The 23,469-nt window shown below is 31.3% G+C and overlaps 2 protein-coding genes across 2 annotated transcripts in view; both read right to left on the bottom strand.

Moving 5' to 3' along the window:
- The window catches only part of LOC136981415 (DDB1- and CUL4-associated factor 8-like), a 43,899-nt gene extending 20,751 nt beyond the window's left edge, over positions 1-23,148 (bottom strand). The window contains exons 1-4 of the mRNA XM_067277734.1: positions 23,044-23,148; positions 6,024-6,886; positions 5,067-5,207; positions 2,384-2,478 (exon numbers count right to left, since the gene is read on the bottom strand). Of these exons, the coding sequence (XP_067133835.1) occupies positions 2,384-2,478; positions 5,067-5,207; positions 6,024-6,818 (1,031 nt within the window). The 5' untranslated portion in view covers positions 6,819-6,886; positions 23,044-23,148. The remainder of the gene's footprint in view (positions 1-2,383; positions 2,479-5,066; positions 5,208-6,023; positions 6,887-23,043) is intronic.
- On the bottom strand, positions 8,083-8,772 carry LOC136981388 (uncharacterized). Its single transcript, XM_067277703.1, has one exon. It carries the CDS (start codon positions 8,770-8,772, stop codon positions 8,083-8,085), a length of 690 nt encoding a protein of 229 aa, XP_067133804.1.
- Positions 23,149-23,469: the final 321 nt, after the last annotated feature.

Raw genomic sequence — 23,469 nt, forward strand, 5'->3', positions numbered from 1 at the left:
TTTAAGCTGTTTTCTTTTTATAATAATTATACATGAACTAAACTTCAAACTATATTTTATTACAAATACTTTAATAAAAACTTCTGACATAATACAACCAATACAGATCTTTCTGATGTAAGAATCCATGGTGGTCAAAACAAATAAGAAAAATTAACATCTAAAATCAACATTTCCAGAACAGATTGCTTCAAATTAAAATCACTCACATTTTGTCATAGAATAAGTTTAGAAACAAATTTAAATAATGCAGATAGCCAATAATAATTATAGATATAAAATTTAAATACACAATTTTTAAGAAAATTATATCAAAGTCCTCAAATATTTTCATCCGAGACAAACATTCTGTTGTTCTTATATTACTAACTAATTCTTATATTAATAACTTATATTACTAACATTCCAACAGAATATTTTATGTACTGTACATATGATGTCCTTAAACAAGAAACATGTAAAACATCTTCCAATATCCTGGTAATGGTTATCCTAAATGAAGAGTTTTGATTATAATCTTCCCAACAAATTGTATATTTAAATTTCACACAGCTCTTGCTAATCCAGTCCTTAATAATTTGGCTTCTCAATTATCTGATATACCTCCATACAGTGATATTTTTATGGAAATGCATAAGTTGTTAGTCATGTTTTCCTCAGGTTTAATTTCTGTGTTGCACCATATCACTTCCCACCTACCTCCAAAAAGAATCAGTACTGATGAGTGACAGGTCATGTCATTCATTGCCTTTAGGCAGACTTTACACCTATACACTCTTAGTAATCCAGTACTCTTGCTAATTTGGCATCCCTCTGTGTGAGGAATGATCAGATTAGCAAGAGTGTCTAGTGTATTTGAAATCACTATTTACATTGTTTAAATTTGTTTCTAAATTTACAATACTATGACAAATGTTCAATTTGAAATGATCTGTTTTATTTATTTTGGCTTTATGTTAATTTTTCTAGTTACTTTGATAACAAGTTTGCAAGATCAAAACGTATTAGACATAACTGCATTATGTAGAAGATACAATTAAGGCTGATTGTAGTTCTGACCATAACAATCTCTGACAGATGAATTTGTTAAATTTTTAATGCTGTTTTCAAACTTCTGAACTATATATTAACAGAAGAATTAAATAGGATTCTAAATAGGATTCAAAAAACTGTTTGGTTCTATTTAATGTTCTATCTACTGGATTTTTCCATAGAAAAAGAATTACATTTTTTATGCCATCTGCTGGAGATCATGTGCATAACTAAAAAAGTTACAATCAGCCTTCATGCATTTGTGATGAAATGTATATTTTTCAACAATGATCATCTTTCAGTTTTTATATGTTTATTATATGTATCTCCAACAAACCTTCATTAAATATCTTATACCAAAACAAAGTATATGAGTCTTTGTCATTCCAATAAGAATTGTAGTCATTTTAAAATGTTTTGATATTTTGATGGGAAAAATTATTTATATCAACAAGTTGTTTTTGGTTTGTGAAATAATCCAGTGCTAAAAAATATTAACTTGAGTAAATATTAATACTCTTGAGTAAATATTACGACTATTAAAGACTACAAAGATTATTAAAATAATTTTAATGAATAGTCTTAATCAATAAATTATTCTTGTATAAAATTTCATTTTTCAAATTTTTTATGACTAGATTGAAATTAAACAATAATATAAGCAATATTGAAGATACTCAGCACTATGATAAATTTTATTTTAGAAAGCTAAAGTTTCATAGTTTACTATTATCAGTATAGTTTATTATTGTATATTAATCATTAATTTATTTATGATTAAAAATATCTAAATTTGAAAATTAGACAATTTTGATTATATAGTAAAACATTTTCTAAATTTTATGGTCGGTTTCAAATTAAACTCACGTTTTTTGATTTTTTCAAAATAAAAGTATTTTTTTTTTTGTATATATTGTAGCCACATGCTAAAATTTCTTGAAGTGCTAGCACATCCTGTAATGAACATTTGTTTTAGAATCGGTCTACTTTTTCTGGTTACTTCTGGAAATGCTAATTTGGTTTCTGCAGATGTTGAAAACTAAATAGATTCTGGAAAATTCTATTACAGGATGTGCTAGCACTTGAAGAAATAACTAGGCAGTTCTTAAAATAACAAATTTCAACATGTGGCTACAACATATATATTTATTAAAATTTCAAAATTGTAAGTTATGTAAAAATAATAAAAATTTGATTTAAGGATTTGAAATGATAGAAAGATGCTAAAAAATTTAATTGTGTGTACATTGACCATTTGAGATAATGATTTTTTATTGTTTATTTTAAAACTGCAGCATTACTTTTGCATTATCTTACTAATTAAATTTTAAACAGAATTTTTCAAATATACTTTTCTGGCTTTTCTTCTCTAAGATCTATTTCAAACACTACAGCATCTTCACCACAACTTAAAAATGTATGAGGAGAATCCAATTCAAGAGCAAGCTATTAAAAAAAGCATAAAACATTAAATATTTTGAATACATCAATTCTATAAATTAAAATAATAAAATATACATCATTATAAAAAGGAACTAGCATCTTCCTATAATATAAAATTGATTATATTATAGGAAATTCTAAATGCTAGCAAGTAGCAATCAACAGCAAAAATAAATATTAATTAAAAGTATAAATAGTTATATATGGAATAGGTAAATAATCTCAGAGCCAGAAATGTATTTTTCATTTGCTACTGATTTTAATATTCTTTTTACACTGGAAGTTTAACATATTTTGAAGTATAAGAATTGGATGGAATAAGAATTGAATGAAATATATAGGACAGACTATAATTTATTTCATTAAATAATAGTTTCTTATAATCTACTGAGTTTAATTAAAAAATTACATAAAATATTAAGCATCATTAATCTATTATAAAGGAAAGAAAATAAATTAGAAAGAAATTTTTGACACCAGATTAGATAAACTAACCCAACTTCACTGCTTGTAACCAGAGAAAGATTTTCCAAGCCGCAGTTAATTTCGACTAGAAATTCAATTCAAATAGAGAATCCCATAGTGCCTGAAGAAGAACCACATTAGGTTCGAAAATGTTTGCAAAGTCCTCTGCTTTCATTGGAGAAGCACACTGGTTACAAGCAGTAAAGTTGGGTTAGTGGAAAGAAAATAAACACTACAAATTTTAAAAATCAAAGTTGAGTATGATGATGGGATAGAGGTCCCAAAAAATATTTTATCCAATAAAGAAGCTTTCACTCCAAAAATTTAGCATTTCTGTTTTCTCCTGAAGTCTTATGGTTTCAGTTGTTACACTCAAACTATCTATTTTATACTTATATGTTACCAAAATTTTTCAACATGTTATTACTTTTACATTTTGCACAAAAATAAAAATTAGTAAAGATATTATCATTCAGTAAAGTTTGTAATAAATATTTTAAACATCAAAAATATTTCATATATATATAGTAAACACAGGAATAGCCAGAGTTCTAGTAATGGAATCGAGGATGTTTTGGCACAGCTGTTTTGATACAGATGAAATCAGAGTATAGTAGTTAAGGCAATCATTTTGACTATTATAGCATCAAAAACTAACAAGTTTATCGTTTTTCATCTAATTAGACTAGATCAGTGGTTCCTAAACTTTTTTGATTCTTGGCACCCTTGCTAAATGCAGATTTTCCCAAGGTGCCCTATGTCAAATTCTAACAAGTACATTAAATTCTAACATTACATTATAAAAATTTTATAACATTTTGTGGCACTGTGGCACACACTTTGGGAACCGCTGGACTAGATGATGGAAATTTTTTATTATTATTTGATGCCATGTAATTCATACAAAGTTTAAGTTGACTATGTCTGCATATAGCTTTAATGTGATTATTTTTTTTACCTTTAACATTGATAACATGTTTGCAGACTGATCATGCACCAAAAGTTTCAAATTTTCTACAAGGTAAATCATTATGACTAGCTATAATGGCTGTGCCAAAACATTCTGTTGCACCAATAATGGATAATCTCAATTCCAAGTTCTAAATATCAATCCCCATAAATAAAAAGCTTTACTGCTTACATTTTTGAAATATCATTCTAAAAGGAAACATTGAGTTCATCAATTCAAAATAAATCAAAGTAAAATTAAGAGCTGCTACATTCTTATAAGAAACACCTACCTATAATAGACAAACCTAAGTAAATATTAAGATAGCATTCCTAAAGTAACAACAGCTAGTTTTAATGCAGTTTCCCTTAAGCTGCATGAACTTAAATGTTATCATGCAAGTGGATTTTCTTGCCATGTAGCATGCTAGAATGTTGTAATGTAATTTGTTTTATTATTGCTGCTGATTATGCAAATTTACATGTGTTTTGAGTGGTTAAACACACAGCTTAGTTTATACATAAAGAAGCTTATTTGTAATGTAAGTTATAGTGTAGCGTTTGGTAAATAATTTCTTGTATCAAATTATTATTCCAACTATATGAAAAGCAGCTGATGAATTTAATGCTAAAAAAATTAAATTATCATGTAGTTTTCATGCTTACAAAAATTTCTTACTCACAGCAATGTTTGTTCTTTATAGCTGTAAAAAAATGAGAGAGAACATTACTTAAGTAAATGAAAGGAAATTGTTGAAATGTCCCAAAAGACTATACTCATAATTGAAATTAGTAGTATACTGTACAATTTTTTTTAAACCTAACAGATGATCTTGTGCATATAAGACCACTTTATGGCCATACATATGACAGCAAACCAAAATCAAAAGTTTTGAATACTTTATTATTTACTTTTTGTTGGAGAAGAACTTTCTTAGAAATCAAGAATTAGAACAAAAAAAATTTGAAACTGAAATAAATAAAATTTCATTCCTCAGGAACAGAGTTAATACAAAAACTTTTTATTAGGTTTCTGATCATAAATTATAAATCAATTTCAATATGAAAAATTATTAAAAATCAAATATAGTTAATAAATCAGAAATTTTTAAAATTCAATTGAAATAAAACAAATCAATTTTAACTTCTTTAATATTCAATTAAAATTCTAAATTTACCTTATGGACACCACCTCTATGTTGAGCTAAATGTTTAGTGTTTTCATAAAGACCAGTTGTTGATAATTCTCCCAATCTTATTTGTCCATCTCTTCCACAACTTACAATATGACAATCACCACACAAGGGTAAAAATTTTGCCTATGTTTAAAAAGAAATAATTATGGTTTTCAATAAAAGATTATAAACAATAAGTAAAGAATTAATTTTCATTGTATTTTTTTAAATTTATTACTTATAACTTTAAAAAGTAAAAATGAAATAAATTTGATAATACAGACTGACTCATTTATGTAATTCAAATTTACTATATATTATAGTACTGTGAATCTATAGTATTAATCATAGTTTACTATGATTAGTTGATTCACAGCATAATAATATATTCATGTGATTATATTCGAAAACTGCTATGTAATCACAAATGTTGTTGTTGTTGAGATTTCACTTAAATAAATATAAGCATTTATATGCTTATATTTATAGAAGAATATGTATAGAAAAAAATGATTTTTTTAATAGAAATTTAAAATAAAAGTAATTCTGAATAAAAAATTTTCACAGCCAACATTAGAACTCTCAAACAATCTCCTAGTATAGTACCAGTCTACTGATGTAAGAGATCAAACTTTAAATTGATATTCACATTCAATCTATGACAATTACATTATCTATGATCTGTATCTCTTGTTCATGGTAACTGACTCATTTATGGTTAATCCTGTCTATAAAGGATAAGTATTGATGTCAGGCATGCATTTCATGATGCAATATTTATCTCTTGACAGTAACCTATGTATTGTTAATGATGCTAAGAGGAAAAAATCCAAATCCAGAATTTTTGATAGTTTGAAGTTACTATGAATTTTTCAAGCAAACTAATTAAGAAATAATAAAAGCTTAAACATGTTTTGTTTAATTATTTGAATTAACCTGTTGTAAATAAAACTTACATACCTGAAAAACATTGTTTCGGTGGCCACTATCATATGTGAGGACAGATGTACTTTTTGCCCAGTCCCATATTACTATATTTAAATCATCAGAGCCACTAACTAATCTATTGCCTGTATTATTAAAATGCAGAGCATTCACACATCCTTCATGACATGCTAACTTAGTGAACAATTGTAAATGTTCCACAGTGTAAAGACTTCCATAATTACGTAATTTAAATAAATCATTAATATAACGATTTGATGTTCCATACTGTCTGTTAAGTACTTCTTTACATGCATTCCATTTATGAGATGGTTTTGGTACATCTGGTATACAATTATAATCATCATCATCAGAACTTTCTGTACTATTATTACTATTTGTAGATTTAGCTTCATCTTGACTAATTGCTTCACAAAAATTAGAATCATTGAGATTATCATTTTCAGAATTTCCGACAAAGGAAGAATCATCATCATTAGACTGTGATTCTGTTGATTCCATAGTACTCTTTTCATTTATTGATAATTTTGAATCATTTTCAACAGTTTTATCACAAATAAGTTCGTTTTCATAAGATTCAGATGTAAAAAATGAATTTTCTTGATGATCTGAATCAGAATTATTTAAATAATCAAGTTCTTCTGATTTAGTCTCATTATTACATTCAAATGAATCTGTAGAGTTATTGCCATCTTGTGCTTTTTCAAGACAAAAATTATCATCTTCTTTAATTAATTCTTGAAGTGTTATTGGAGGTAAAACAAAATCCTGATTCTTGTCATCAGTCTTTTTTTCACAAGATTCAGACATTTTATAATCATCTGATTAGAATTATAATATAAATGATAATTTCATTCTCAAACTGAATCAATGATTATCTGAAAAAATAAAATATATATAATAAATAAATATATTATTAATTAATATAACAGCTAAAAAATTAATTCAGAAATTTAAAGAAAAACATGCTTTCTAGATAATGTTCAACCTACTTCTATCAAGTTGTAAAGGTAAAATTTAGACATTTTGAAAAAAAAACTTTATCAACAATCAACTCAGCAACAAGTACACTTCAGTCTTGTACATAATCACCACCTTTGTTGCAAACTTTCAATCCCTTGAGCAAAGAATTAGTGGGATTTTTCTTTGAAGAAATTCTCAAACATCACTTTCTCATGGGTATTGCCATTGAACTGTATATTGGCAATATGGTTCTACATGGTAAAAAAATAGATGGTGGTCAGCTGGTGCCAAGTCTGGACTGTAAGATGGATGAGGCAGAACTTCCCAGCCCAGACTGGCTACTTTCTCCAAGGTCATCTTTATGTGCTGACATGTTATGATATTGGACTTTGTCAATTTTTGGGGGTGTATGGAAACACTCAAATTGTTGTGCTAATTCTCTGGTGGTCAACTGTGGATTATCATCTATCAGTTGCAGGAGGATGTCATTATCAATGGTGCTGTGATGGGGTTCATCTTAAAGTGAGAAACCTCCATCTTTCAATTTCTTACATTAATTGTAACAAATTTACCTGTTGACAGTGTCTTTATCAAATGTCTTGCAGATAAGGTTATGAATCTTTGTTGCATTGTGGCCACTTTTGAAGTAATGAATCAATAACTTATAAATGTGTTCTTTTGAAAGTTTCATATTGTCAGACATTGCTGGCACATCTATTTCCAATGAAATGTGTGATGAAATGCCCCTCATTATTCTATTTAAATACACATCACACATTCTAAAACGCAATAAGTAAACTAACTACTGGAAAATAAACTATTAAAAAACAAAAACCTTAAATTTCCAGCAATAAAAACATTTAATAATAACGTTTTCGACTGTCTTAAACAGCCATCATCAGTTAAAAACGAACTTAAACAAAAGAATGCAGAAAAAAGAACTCAAGCAATACAAATATTTAAAAATTCAAAAAAAATCCCAAATCAAAAACGCCGTCGTATATTAGAAACTAACAAACAGCGCGTGCGCTAAATATCGTAGTAAGAATAAAAATAAAAATAAAATAACAAAAATACTGCCGCAAAAATATTTCAATTACAAGAAAGAACGTTATGCATTTCGGTAAAACGACTTCCATGCCGTGGATAAACCGTCTGCGTCTCTATGGTTAATGCAACCCGTGTTAACGTGGGCTTTGTAGATTTCAAGCTTTTCTAGATGTTTCAGCATTTGTTTGTTGGTCGTGGCCCTAATAATAGACGCTTTGTCCCAATGAACGTCGACCTCCTGATGCTTAGCGAAAGCTGCTAGCACAGTAGTATCCAAGCTCTTATTGATGGAGTATCTATGCTCCTTAAGCCTCTGCTTTAAATGTCTCATAGTTGCACCGACGTATACCAGATCTGTATTAAATCGACGATCCTTTAAAGGTATAGAATATACCCCTGTCTTAAAACTCTGGTTCTCTTTTTTCTTGTCGTTTCTCAACAGTCGATATATTGTAGGATTACGCCGATACAACAGGCTTATGTTGTTATTTCTGGCTACTTTCTTAACCATCGTGTGCAAGAAAGGAAAATAATTAAGAATCACTTTTCTTCCTTGATTCATAGGAGGAAGCTGCCGATTTTTTGTCTTCCGATATTTGTCGATAAGCCTATCAATCTCCTTACTCCGATAACCGTGTTGTAATGCTGCAGTGCGAATGTAACTTAATTCCTTATCGGTGTCAATAACACTGGTGCAATGTGTGTAAGCACGCTTGATCCAAGCATGAAAAGCTGCATATTTAAAATTCATCGGATCGAAAGAATTTTTTGGTATAATTATGGGTTGATAGCTGGGTTTTCTATAAATGTCTGTCCATATCTGACCCTCCTTACATGTGATCAAGGAAATTTACATTAGAAGCACTTTCTTGGTCAAGCCCTAAAGTCAAACCATATGGGTTTTTGTTGATTTCATGAAGGAAATGCGGAGCGCTAGTATCATTCTTCCAAAGGATGAAAATCATCCACATATCTTGTATATAAAACGATTTGATGTTGAAAGATGGGTATGATCTTGTTTTCCAACCGACGTAATACAAGCTCACATAAAATAGAGGACATAGGGCTCCCCATAGGCACCCCTCTTTCTTGCAAATATGTTTCATCATCAAATTCGAAAAACGATGTGTAACATATTAAATTTGCAAGCTCCAAAATGCTGGTATGGTATTTCGCTGCATTATCTATATTAGCAAAAAGAAAGTCTCTCAGCTCACAAAAACAGGGCGGCAGCCTTATAGATGGAAACAAGGACTTAAAATCCATTACTGTCATATATTCCTTATCCTTGAGTGTAATGTTGTTGAGCTTTTCCACAAGCTGTACTGCGTTTTTTATAGCATAGGGGTATTCTTGAATCTTTGGTTGGATAAACTTGACAAGCTGCTTCTCAATGGCAAACGTAGGGGATCCGCACTTCTCTATTACCGGGCGTATTTGGCAACCAGGCTTGCTGCAACAGAGAGTCAAGAAATTCTCTTTAACCCCGTTGGCTCGTATTCTACGTGTGCATAACTCAGTTTTACAAGCTCCAAAAACGCCTAGAATTTTCGCCTTTGGTAAAACGCACAAGCCTGGTTGCCAAATACGCCCGGTAATAGAGAAGTGCGGATCCCCTACGTTTGCCATTGAGAAGCAGCTTGTCAAGTTTATCCAACCAAAGATTCAAGAATACCCCTATGCTATAAAAAACGCAGTACAACTTGTGGAAAAGCTCAACAACATTACACTCAAGGATAAGGAATATATGACAGTAATGGATTTTAAGTCCTTGTTTCCATCTATAAGGCTGCCGCCCTGTTTTTGTGAGCTGAGAGACTTTCTTTTTGCTAATATAGATAATGCAGCGAAATACCATACCAGCATTTTGGAGCTTGCAAATTTAATATGTTACACATCGTTTTTCGAATTTGATGATGAAACATATTTGCAAGAAAGAGGGGTGCCTATGGGGAGCCCTATGTCCTCTATTTTATGTGAGCTTGTATTACGTCGGTTGGAAAACAAGATCATACCCATCTTTCAACATCAAATCGTTTTATATACAAGATATGTGGATGATGTTTCATCCTTTGGAAGAATGATACTAGCGCTCCGCATTTCCTTCATGAAATCAACAAAAACCCATATGGTTTGACTTTAGGGCTTGACCAAGAAAGTGCTTCTAATGTAAATTTCCTTGATCACATGTAAGGAGGGTCAGATATGGACAGACATTTATAGAAAACCCAGCTATCAACCCATAATTATACCAAAAAATTCTTTCGATCCGATGAATTTTAAATATGCAGCTTTTCATGCTTGGATCAAGCGTGCTTACACACATTGCACCAGTGTTATTGACACCGATAAGGAATTAAGTTACATTCGCACTGCAGCATTACAACACGGTTATCGGAGTAAGGAGATTGATAGGCTTATCGACAAATATCGGAAGACAAAAAATCGGCAGCTTCCTCCTATGAATCAAGGAAGAAAAGTGATTCTTAATTATTTTCCTTTCTTGCACACGATGGTTAAGAAAGTAGCCAGAAATAACAACATAAGCCTGTTGTATCGGCGTAATCCTACAATATATCGACTGTTGAGAAACGACAAGAAAAAAGAGAACCAGAGTTTTAAGACGGGTATATTCTATACCTTTAAAGGATCGTCGATTTAATACAGATCTGGTATACGTCGGTGCAACTATGAGACATTTAAAGCAGAGGCTTAAGGAGCATAGATACTCCATCAATAAGAGCTTGGATACTACTGTGCTAGCAGCTTTCGCTAAGCATCAGGAGGTCGACGTTCATTGGGACAAAGCGTCTATTATTAGGGCCACGACCAACAAACAAATGCTGAAACATCTAGAAAAGCTTGAAATCTACAAAGCCCACGTTAACACGGGTTGCATTAACCATAGAGACGCAGACGGTTTATCCACGGCATGGAAGTCGTTTTACCGAAATGCATAACGTTCTTTCTTGTAATTGAAATATTTTTGCGGCAGTATTTTTGTTATTTTATTTTTATTTTTATTCTTACTACGATATTTAGCGCACGCGCTGTTTGTTAGTTTCTAATATACGACGGCGTTTTTGATTTGGGATTTTTTTTGAATTTTTAAATATTTGTATTGCTTGAGTTCTTTTTTCTGCATTCTTTTGTTTAAGTTCGTTTTAACTGATGATGGCTGTTTAAGACAGTCGAAAACGTTATTATTAAATGTTTTTATTGCTGGAAATTTAAGGTTTTTGTTTTTTAACATTCTAAAACTTTTTTAAAGTAATTTCTAGAAAAAATGAAAATGTCTAAAATTCACCTTTACATGATACTATCAAGCATTAATTTTTTATTCACAATAATTAATACTTTGATAAATTTTACTGTAAAGATTAAAAATAGCTATAGATTTCTATTGGGTGATTAAATAAAAAGAAAACTATAGTATAAAGTTTAGTGACACTGAGCTGGCTGGCCATGTTTGTGGCCCCACTGGCTCATGATATCACAAAGTCTGAATTCACAATGTTAAGTTCAATATTCAATTAAGCAAAATTGTAACACGTGTCAGGTGTGTATGTTATCTAGCATTGATGTACAGTCCACAGCTCTGTCACACGTGTCAGGTGTGTTATGTAACTGTAGACATAAGAATGCGGGGTGAGATCTTCCTGCTAGAGGGGGAGAAATGGTGCAGATCTTCCCTTTGGTGTGTCGGGTCAGTGCTGACCAGAATGTGTAGCTGTATGGCTGGTAAAGAACCAGTGTTGTGATTATTAAATTAATTGTCTGGTGCCTGAGTGTTGCTCGCTTGTGGAGTGCCAGTGTGTTACTCACTAGTGGAGAAATTAAAGTTCAAATTGTTGTTGTTGTGTTAAAGAATCTGTATACTGATTTAGACCATGTAAACAGGAACATTTAAAAACATTTTACACACAATATGACCAAAATCATTGTGCTAGTTCTTGCAAGTTCTTTATTTGATCGCTTTTATTAAATAATAAAGTAGAAAAGATTCTTTACTTGATTGTAAAGAATCTTTACTACTTTACTATATTGTCACAGAATTCCCTAAAGGGATGGCCAAGAAAAAGGTGAATTCCTATGCACAGCACCCTGCAAGTCCTCTGCAGAACATCATGTATGGCAGGGCATAGAATGCCAGGAACACACAACCAAACTTTCACCCTGAGACCTGCTAAAATCATGCACTAACCCATGCCTAACAATCTTGTGCCATTTTCATCTATACATATCTCTTTCACTTCTTCCACACTCATGATTCTTTTCACACACTCTCAGCACCTTCTTTCACTCAATCTCTTTCTGACACTTTTCCACTTGCTCAGCCCATCTTTTCCTCAGTCTTCCATGCCCTCTTCTTCTCTCCATACTCCCCACATACAACTACTTAAACCAGTGTTTTTCAACCGGGGTGTCACAAAGTTTAAGACCTTTAGGCATTTTTTTGGAAATTTACTTAAATGTAGTTCAAGATAACTCATTGATAGTATTTCGACAAAATTCAATGGACTTAAATTTTGATTTTGAACACGTAGAAACACTATTTTTGCATTAAAATGCTACTTAAAATGTCAATTTTTAAAATTTTTCTTCCTGGGAAGGGAGTCCTCTCCCCTGACCCCACCTCAGCATTGCGCATAATATTCGTTTTTGCAAAAGATTCATCTGCCCCCATTAAAGCCCCCTTTTTCAGATTCTAGATTCACTGCCGGTCAAGGGTGCCGTGATTTTTTATTTTTCAATCAGGGGTGTCACTCAATGAAAAAGGTTGAAAAACACTGGCTTAAACACTTCATCTTTAGACATTCTCTCCATATGCCAAACCAATGCAGATATCATTGACACACTTGCTCAATTGCATTTTCACAATGCACTGCACCAAGCACTTTTGTTATACGTCATACACACCTCAGATATCTCATCTCAGCTGCAATCACTATGCTTTTATGCTTTGTTTCTTATGCCCATACCTCACAACCATACAACAGGGTCAGGAGAACCACACTTGTATACAACCATACTTGTCTTCTTTGGAAACACATTCTTGTGAATCAATCACTCTGTACACCCAACCATTTTCAGACAAGCATTCACTCATCTTCCTATCTATTCTGCAATTCCTCTCAAAGGTGTTTCCCAAGTAAAAAATCTCTTACCTGCTCTATTGTCACATGTCACACCATTTAGCTGTATCTTGCACTCACTCATTTGCTCATCTCTTTCAAATAGTTTCATTCTCTCTCCATTCTCAATGCCATTTTTTTGCAGCACTCATTCAACCTCAACATAAGATTCTGCAGTTCACTTTGGCTTTCAGCCAGTAGGACGATATCATCAGCATATAATAAGCAATTGAACAGTTCACTACCTACTTTCACACCCATTCACTTTTCTTTCAACTGCCTCACACTTACCAAGTATACATTAAATATTCAGGAAGATATCACACAGCCTTGATGCATGCCCATGGTCACATTGAATACACACTGACATTTCACCAACCACTCTAACACACACACTGATGTTCTTATACAGTGCTCCCACAAGTACTCTCTTTTCATTTAGTCATATGCTTTCTCTAAATCTGCAAATAATGAAAAAACTCACTTGTTCACACCTAAGTACTTCTCAACAATCATTTGCAATCCAAAAATTTGATTCATACAACACTTTCCATGGCACAAACCAACATTGAGAGTTCCAGATGTTCTCTCTATTAATTCTCATTGCCCTATCCACTAGAACTCTTGCAAATATCTTTTCTGGCACACTTAGCACCTCTATACATTCTGCACTGTCACCTTTCCTTTTATATAAAATAATAATAATAGCATCTCTCCAATCATTTGGCACCCACCCAGCATGGGCAAAAAAGGTTTGTCAGATATGCCAACACCACATCATATTTTAACATTTTAGCACATACTCCACCTGCAGCTTTTTCCATTTTTAACTTGTCAATTGCTCTTTTCACCTCTTGCATAATGATCTCACATCAATCCATCCCTTGGCCATTCTCATTCACAGGCATCCTAACCTCACATTTAGACACCTCGTCACTGACATCTGCATATCTTAAAAGTGCAATGAAATAATCTTTCCACCTTTCCAATACATTCTCACTCCTCCATAATAGATTACCATTCCTATCTTTTATGCTTTTTGTACCTACATATACATTACTACTTTTCATCTTTCTCATATATCTCCAGAAAGCTTTCTGGTCATCCTTAAATGCCACTTCCAATTTCTCTGCTCTTTCATCCTCAACATGTTCTTTGCTTTTTTTCACAATTTCCTTGCATTTACAGTTATGCTCTCTGTATTCATCTATACTCCCACCATTCAAATATCTCAGGTAAGCTTTTTTCTTTCTCTTTACAGCTTCAGTAATCTCTTTATTCCTTCTGACAATGCCTCTGATTCATTTGCCAATCTTCACAGTACCACAAATGTCTCTTGTACACTCTACCAAACTCTTTTTCCAGCAATTTAACTTAGCAGATACACACACTCACTCTATATATATATATACTGTAATTTTTGCTCCTTCATGCACTCTACCTTCACACATTATAAAATTTTCATTTTGTTGTTTTCTTTTCTATATCACCAGTCATTCAACAACTGCATTCTCAACTATATCAGTAATGGTCAGTACCTGTTTCACTCCCTTCATCACCCTCATATCATCCATTTCAACCTTTCATTATATCACAAAATCAATCATACTGTTTTGATTCAGTGTTTTGTTTTATATGGATTGACTTGTGTAGAAAAAATGTGTTAGATATGAATAAGTCATTTGCAGCACATAGTTCAATCAAGTGCTCACTATCATCATCCACTCCATCGAAACCATACCTGCCAACATATGACCACGAATATCTAGTATACATAACGTGACCATTTATTTTTTGACTCAAAACGGGACATTAATTTATTTAGGTTAATTAACAGGTAGTCAATAAAAAAACACTTTTTAAAAGTTATTTATTCAGAAAAAGTCAGTTAGCTTAAGAGTTACGAATTAAAAAATATATATACCCGAAATGTTTAGTTATATTTATATTTATCAGAGGAACAAATTTGCTTTAATATAGCTGGTGATGATTTTAAGTAAGAATGAAATTCTTGGCACGTTTTTTTTATATTCACCTTAATTATCAACATTGCCTTTAGAACTGAAATTTGTAACTGGGTCTTCTCAGATGGCCACAATTTGTTCATCATAGAAAATACTCTTTCTACTGCAGCATTTGTAGCAGGCAAACGTAAAATATATTCAATTAAAATAGAAAAGTTTTCATGCTGAAGATTGTTGGCTTGAAAGTGTTTGAATACTTCCACCCAACGAGTTTCCGTGGAAACATTTAGATTATTCCATTCGGTTACTTTATCCGATGTAATGTAGTTACAAATTAACGAAAATTCGTCAAAAACTTCTGCATTTTTATTACAGTCAATATATTCCTTTTCAATTAATACATCCAGAGATTTTTGAATGTCTTCCCATGCAGGGACCTTTTTTAAATCTGCCCAGAAAATATCTCCATTTCTTTGGTAAGAAAGCAAATCCACTGCTCCAGATATTTACGGCTTGTTTGATAAAACTCTGCAGCCGCCCTTTTCACAAACTCTTCATCTATGTCAGTAACATTATCTTTCGATTTCACTATTAATTGACGGACCATAAATGAAAGAAACTGATTGGTCTGTTTCTGAGTCAAATATTCTTTTAGTTGATTGATTTCTTTTGCAGCTTCAATTGCCGATACAGTCTGACCTTCCAGTTTCAATACAGCTTGATGAAAACTTGCTGACAGAGCGTGTAAAAATTAAAGCCACAATTCGGATATGGGATCTTCAAAAAAGTTTTTTAGTAACAGGGAACATTTTTCAATACTCAAAAAGTAGTTTTTTAATGGCTGATACATTTTTAAAACCCTTTCCAAGGCAGGCATAAGAGCAAGCCATCTAGTTTTGCTATAGCCGAGCATTTGTTAATATTCCGTTTCAGTTTCGGCGCAAAACTCCTTTAGAGCTTCAATTCGAATCGTGTAAATATAAAAAAATGAATATATCTTCACAATAATGCTTTAGTAATCTAAGGGTAGCCTGTCTGCAGCAGATTTTATTGCATTGTGAATTACATGGGCTCCACATCCAATACCTATCAATGGCTTTTTCAGTAATGATTGCAATTTCGTTAACACATTGTTAGTTCCTCGCCTAGCCGCACCTCCGAAATTGACGTTGGCATTGTCTCCGCAAAATGCCACGACTTTTGCTGTCAAATTATTATCTGTCAACACTTGGTTTAAATAATCGACAATAATGTCAGAAGTCTCACCTGGTTGGTCTTGGAGATCTAAAATTTTTACTTGCACACCTACGTAAGGTTGAAAAGAGCGCACTAGAATAGGATATATTTTCTTGTTACCGTGGTTTGAAGCGTCGTTTAGTATTGTAATACAATTGGACTTATCAAGATCATCTTTTAATTCTTTCATTGCTGTAGGCGTCAAAACATTTACTAAAATAGCTTCTGCTTTCGTACGCGCGCATGTAAATTTGGGATCAAAACATGATTGAATTGATTTCGATGCACAATCATTAGAGCGAAAACTGTGGTTTTCTTGTATAGTGTGATAAGCCCAGACACCTTCTGCCGCGGCGATATCCAAATCCTTTAAAGTTTGTGCGTCCGATTTCTTGAAAAATGTTAACATCGAAGAACTCGAAGCGGCGGTACGATCGGCATTTTTATGTTTTTCAGACTTTAAATGCTGTTCAATATCACTGGCACTACCAGGGGAAACGCTAAATTCTGTACGACACTTTTCACATCTGACATCTGAGGGAGTATTTATTTGCTTGATAAACGGATATTTTGCTTGTAAGTTAACATTGACGTTTCGGCATTTTAACTTACGATTCCGAAACAAAAAAAGTTTAAGTTATTTACTAGGTACACGAGCATCAAACAACAACAAAACAAATATCAAGAAGTGGGCGAACGAAAAATCTGCCAAACAATTAGTCAACAAAGCGCGAGCGATGACGTCTTCGCCACTCTCGGCTATCGTCACGTCAACCGACGACACGGTTTGCTCTCGCACACCGATCACGTCCGGCCGCCGGCGCGATGGCCGTCCGGCCCGCTCGACAACTCAAATTTTCTCGCGGTTTCAGAAAACGGGACAATTTTGCGTCCCAGAGTTCATTTCGGGGACACCGGGACTCGTAACTCTAAAAAGGGACAGTCCCGTTCAAAACGGGACGTCTGGTCACGTTAAGTATACACCAACATGCACATTCATATCACCTAACAACACAATCCTTTCATTTGCCTTGCATTCGTTCAAGACATCCAACAGAACATTCCAGAATTCATCCTTCTCTTCAATCACACTAGACTAAATATACCAACACACAGTAACCTTATATACCCTACTTTCATTTTCAACCAGACAATCCTGTCATTCATGCACTCATAAGATTTAACATAAGCTTTCAGACGGGGATTAATGTAGATACTCAATCCATGTTTGCCAAATTCTCTTGTAGGAACATTAGATACACATAGAAAGCCCTCTCACTCACCCAAGCATTGCTCCTAGATTCATTTCAGATGCACATAATACATTAACCTTTCCTTCATACATCATGTTCAACAGCTGTTGCTCTTTCAACTCAGACAGGCCCTGAACATTCCATACACTGAAGCTCATCTCACGTTCATGTCTTTTAACAGAGACCTCTTTCCACTTCATTCCATTTTTAATGAGAGCTTTTTCTTTTTTCATGAGGAGAATTGTTAGCTCTTTGCCCAACTTGGAGGAACAATGTATTCCCTTGGCCTGATCTCTCACCTGCAACCTTACCAGCATGAGTGACCTCAGTAGCCATGGCTACCACTGGTTAAGCCCTCAGGGTCATCAAGGCGCACAAACTCCTACCATCACAATAAGGTGGAGATACCAGGGTGAGGTGTAAAGACTGAATTGAAAAAACAGCTAAATCAAAATTATATAATTGAACAGTACTTTTAAATAGGTGATCATAATTGAAGAGCAGGTATTAACAGCACTATGTAGAAAAAATTATTGAACAAATCTTAACCAAATTTGATATACATACTGTCCTGAGTATATGGTTTCAATTTTTGTGAAAAAATTTTACTCCAAAATTCAGCAGATAGGGCAAAATTGGTGTGCATATTGCAAATGTTTTTAACAATTTTTGAAAGTTAAGAAACAAAGTACAATAATTTTATTTCAATTACAGATGTGGAGTGTGGAATTGACAATTACATCAAAAGATATGGATCTGAGTGGTCCCCATCTCCACGCTATAAAAACTGCATTTACTACACAACACACTGGATAACAGAAGCTACTGACCTGCATACAATTGTAATACATTGTGAAATTCTCCGTCTTAAGGCAGCTAGGATGGAAACATTGCTTTGATAAACAAAATTCTTTAGGTAACTCCATAACCAAAAGTCACAGAGGTTTAGATCAGATAATTATAGTGGCCATGATGTTGGAAATGATTAGCTAATCACTCTCATGTAAAAAAATGGTTTAATTGTACCTTACTGCAACAACAAAGTTTGGGAAGAACACCATCTTGCTTAAAGACAGTGAGCACCACAACTGTTCACCTGTCAAAGAATTGTGAAGAACATTTTGCGATTTCTTTTATAACCAAAATTTATTGGAAAATTATACATAATATGCTCATTCATAAATAATATATAATATTCAAATTAAGAGAACAGCAGTATCAAATTTTGCTCTGAATTTTAAAGTAAATTTTTTCCCAAAAATCAAAATTGTATACTGAGGACAGTATACATACCAACATTGATTACAATGGTAAAGAACATTATAAAAAAGATTGCTTCCTATCAGAATTATTCTCCAATTCTTCCCCTCAAATAGATGATTGGCTCTACACTATATAGGATACTAAGATTCACAAAGCAGGATGGTCAGTAAAACCTGTTACTGAGAAGCATCTCTCTCCCAATATTAATATGGAGAAAGCTTTAGAGAAATTTATCAGAACAAAATAAAAATAAATTAAACTATGTCATTTAAGATTCACACTAGGTAATAGAGAGATTTAAATCAATTCCAATACAATAATGAATTATAAGAGACTTTTTTTCAGTTTGAATTAACACTAAAATTCCTTCATGAAAAAATAGATGTTAGAAGACAAGTTGACCAGAATACTTCCAAAATTTCTACATACAATTGTGTACTCATTACATTAAAGTATGGAGATGAGTATTTCAGATATATAAGAGATGCTCCCATAGGCTCATTTGGTTACAAAAAATGATTAGGATAGTCAAATAATAATACTGGATTCATTATCAAGTTATAATCTGGCTAATTAAAACCAATAATCAGTTTATTATTAATTAAAAGTAGAGGATGGCAGATAATTATGAGGCTATAGCACAGCTAATAATTTAATTAGCCTGATAATGAATCCAGCATTGTTATTTGATTATTTAGATAAAGAACTTTTAATATAGATGCAACTTAGTGGATAATATATTTCATTCAACATTAACATGATAGAAAATTGTACTTAAGAGACTAAACTGAAAAGAATACTAGATGACAGTAAGAGAGTGACTATAAGATACACATTACTGGATAGTTGTCCTCTATGTTACTTAAACAATATACTACTAGTAAAAGACTGTGGCATTTAATATCAATAATAAAACAAAGATTAATAGAAAAACTGTCAACAATACTAAAACAGATTTTAACAAATAAGCAAAACATATAATTTAACAAAATGTACAAATACTTTCAGCAATGTACAAGCTTGCCATCATCAGGCAAATTAAATGCAGAATGCAGAATGGCAGAAAAAAAATTTGAAAATGTTGGACCAGAATAGATTTTTTTTTGTCATGCAGACCACCAAACTTACTAAGTTAGTATTGACTGCCTCCTTTGGGCTGAAACTCAGCTAATTTGTCCTTGTGGGAACAAGAAATTGATTTATATAGAGGAAACTATGCATTTTGAACAATTAATCACGTAAGATGGCCCTATATTTGTACTACTCAAGCATTGAGTGTCACTTCACAAGATATTGTCTAACATCTGCTTATTGCCTACCTTTCCATTATTTACCATTTTATTTTATTTTTATATTTATTAATTAGTAACTTTGCAGGATAGATATCAACTGTCCTTTGTGGCTTTTCTATTTACATGTAAAAATAAATAAAATTTATCCCAATATTTTGTAGTGTATTTTAAATCTTATTTACTTATGGCATAAATATTTCATATTTGCATTATAAATAATATTTAAAATTTGTGTAATTATGTATGTATATTACTTGTAGCACATGTTATGCTATAGTTTACAACAGTATTAATTAATACTCACATTAATACATTACATTAATGAATGATAGACTAATAGATAACAATTTGAAAATGTTAGATCTATGTTCAATTTATCTGATGATGACAAACTTGTATATTTCCTTCCAAAAGTACTTGCATATCCTATTGTTTTGCTTATTCATTGCTTATATCATATAAAATTTGTTTCAATGTTGTCAACAAAATTTTTTTCTACCAAACATACTGCTAATTGAATATATATATAATATCAATGCAACAATCTTCAATTTATGAACTTGTTAAAATGAGATAAAACCAACAGCAATGAATAAGGTAGGAGTGCATAAAATTCCATTGAGAGATTCAAAGGCAAGTGAAACAAGATTTTACATTCTGTTAATACATTCTATTCTCATGATACAAGATTGAAGAAACACTTGAATGATATTAAATGTAGATATAATGCTTTACTAGAATGGGATACTATTTAAGATGTCAAATGAGAGGCAGCTTCTATCATCTTATCTGATTCAAGGCTGTTCCTGCTCTGTAGACTAGAGGAATTAGTAATTGCTATGCAAAAGATACTCTGTTACATAAAATAATTTCTGATCTGAACCATGGATTTGGTTGTTAAGCGCATAAAAGGGATTTTTATACAACTTACTAACAGATGATGATTTCATCAGTTAGTCAGTTAAAGTTAATACTTTTTCAAATTGTTTATGTTTTGCATATTTTGTGATCATGTTTGAAAAATATTTTATAGCCTTATCTATTTATTCTTATTGTAATTAATTTAGTTTTATATTTACTTTTATTTATTTGTTTATTATTTGTTTAATATTGTTTTATTTGATATGGAGATTTGTCTCTGGATTGAATCTGCTTGAGGCATGCCATTTGTTTTATTTAAGAATATTGTACAGTTTTGTTTGAGATTTGAAGATAGGATGAATCTAGGCTGAAAATGTTAATATATTTTAATATATTATGCAATGATATGTATTTATATATCTGTCATTATACCAATATAATCATTATCTAATCATTGACATTTGACAAAAATTGCACTGATCATGTATTCTTTTGAAATATAATAATAAATTTTTAAACAACATTAATTAAAATATTAGAATGGATCCAGAAGAAATAAGAAAAATGCCAGTTATTTATTTTTAGGCCATATATTTTATTTCAGTTTTCCTTTAAGGCTTAAAGGAAAACTGAAATAAAATATATGGCCTAAAAATAAATATAAATGATTAATTTGCATGTTTTCACTTAGTTTTTATTAAAAGGAAATCTAAATGGAAACATGTAAACTATTAAAAACAAAATCTATTAAAGCTTACATTTAGAATAATTTAGTATTTCCAATATAAAATATAAAAAAATATCTTATTCTTTCAAAATTTCTAAACTTTATTCCTCTCAGAAAAATTTCCAGATATATCTACCTGGATTATTATAAAATAATTTATATACTTAGCCTGTATTAATAATAATGAATGAATGTTTTTCACTATTATTAATAATGAATAAATAAATATTGACCAAACTATTGAGAATGTAAAAAATTATATAAAAATAGTAGCAAATGGAAAGTATTATTCCTTCATTTCAATTTTATCATCATCCATATAAATCTAGCTAATAAATCAAAATCAATTATTTTTCTATTCAATTATTTTAAAAGGCTTCAAACATTCTAATGTAACTTACAAAAGGTAGTGAAGATGAGCTGATAAATTTCTATATAAAAAAGTTTTATTCCATGACATTATACAATAAAATAATAATAATAGAAGAAAATGCAATTTCAAATGTATTCTCCAAAAACTCCATTCTATAATCTATGGAAATTAGAAATTTCATGTATGATTTCTCATAACTAAAATATTAAATACTTTAGGTATTAAAGCTATCTATAATAATAATAATATTAATGAATGACTTCCTGATTTATTGATTTTTAACTGATCCTAAACAATTTATAACACCTCATTAAAATATAATTTTAGTTTAACTTTTCATTGTTGTTGCTGCTGCTGCTGCTACTGCTATGTACCATTTAAATATAAATTTCATACACTTGCATAAATTTTATAATTAATTTTTAAAAGGTAATGTCTTTATCTGAAAGTAACTTATACTTTTTTAAATTTATATGCAGGAAAGTAAAATTATAAATGATTATTAGATCTTAGATTACACTATGACTTTCAAAATCAATGGAAAACTTCCTGAAAATTTATATTACATAAAGATTCTTTCTATGTATATATACTACTGTTTCTTAATATAGTAGAATATATATTTCTATTTTATAACTTCATTTTTAATGGGTTTATTTACAGTTTAGATAGATAAACAAGAACAATTTTTAGTATTTATGAAGTTTTCAATCATATTTTTGAATTTTATAACAATACAGTTCAAATGATATCAAATAATCAATAAACCACAATTTCACCTCGAAGATTCTCTTTGGAAGGATGCAAAACGAAGTTCTACAAATCGGAACACGTGGGAGAAATTGATTACTTTTTCCTTGTTTATTAATTAACAACTAAGCTTTAAAATATCCGTAGTTCATGTACCGAAATTCTTACTTTTCATAAGACACAAACTTCTATATCTTACTTTGAAAATACAATTGTGTAGTTGCCGGCGTCACGTCTCTCACTCTACCAGTTTTGACTTATGGCACCATTTTTATCAACTTCATATGTAAATCAATTTTATTTATCGTTTCGTTAAAAGTTTCATTTTAAACTTTTTTACATTATTTAAATACTCGTTTTTATTTCAATGTCATTATTATGTATATATATTTTTTGTTTTTATGTTTAGCACATAAAGCACGTTGTTGTTGTTGTCTCGTAATTGATTAGTGAAATCGATTGTTCCATGCTTTAGAGCAGGGATGGGCAACCTTTTTCTATGTAAGAACCGCATTTTAAGACTTTTGAACTGATGCGGGCCGCATACAAGAGAATGATAAAAAAAATGTTGGTAAATCAGAATTATTTATTCAT

The sequence above is a fragment of the Centruroides vittatus genome, unplaced genomic scaffold, assembly GCF_030686945.1.
Source record: "Centruroides vittatus isolate TY-2023 unplaced genomic scaffold, ASM3068694v2 contig_754, whole genome shotgun sequence".
Classification (NCBI taxonomy): Eukaryota; Metazoa; Arthropoda; class Arachnida; order Scorpiones; family Buthidae; genus Centruroides; species Centruroides vittatus.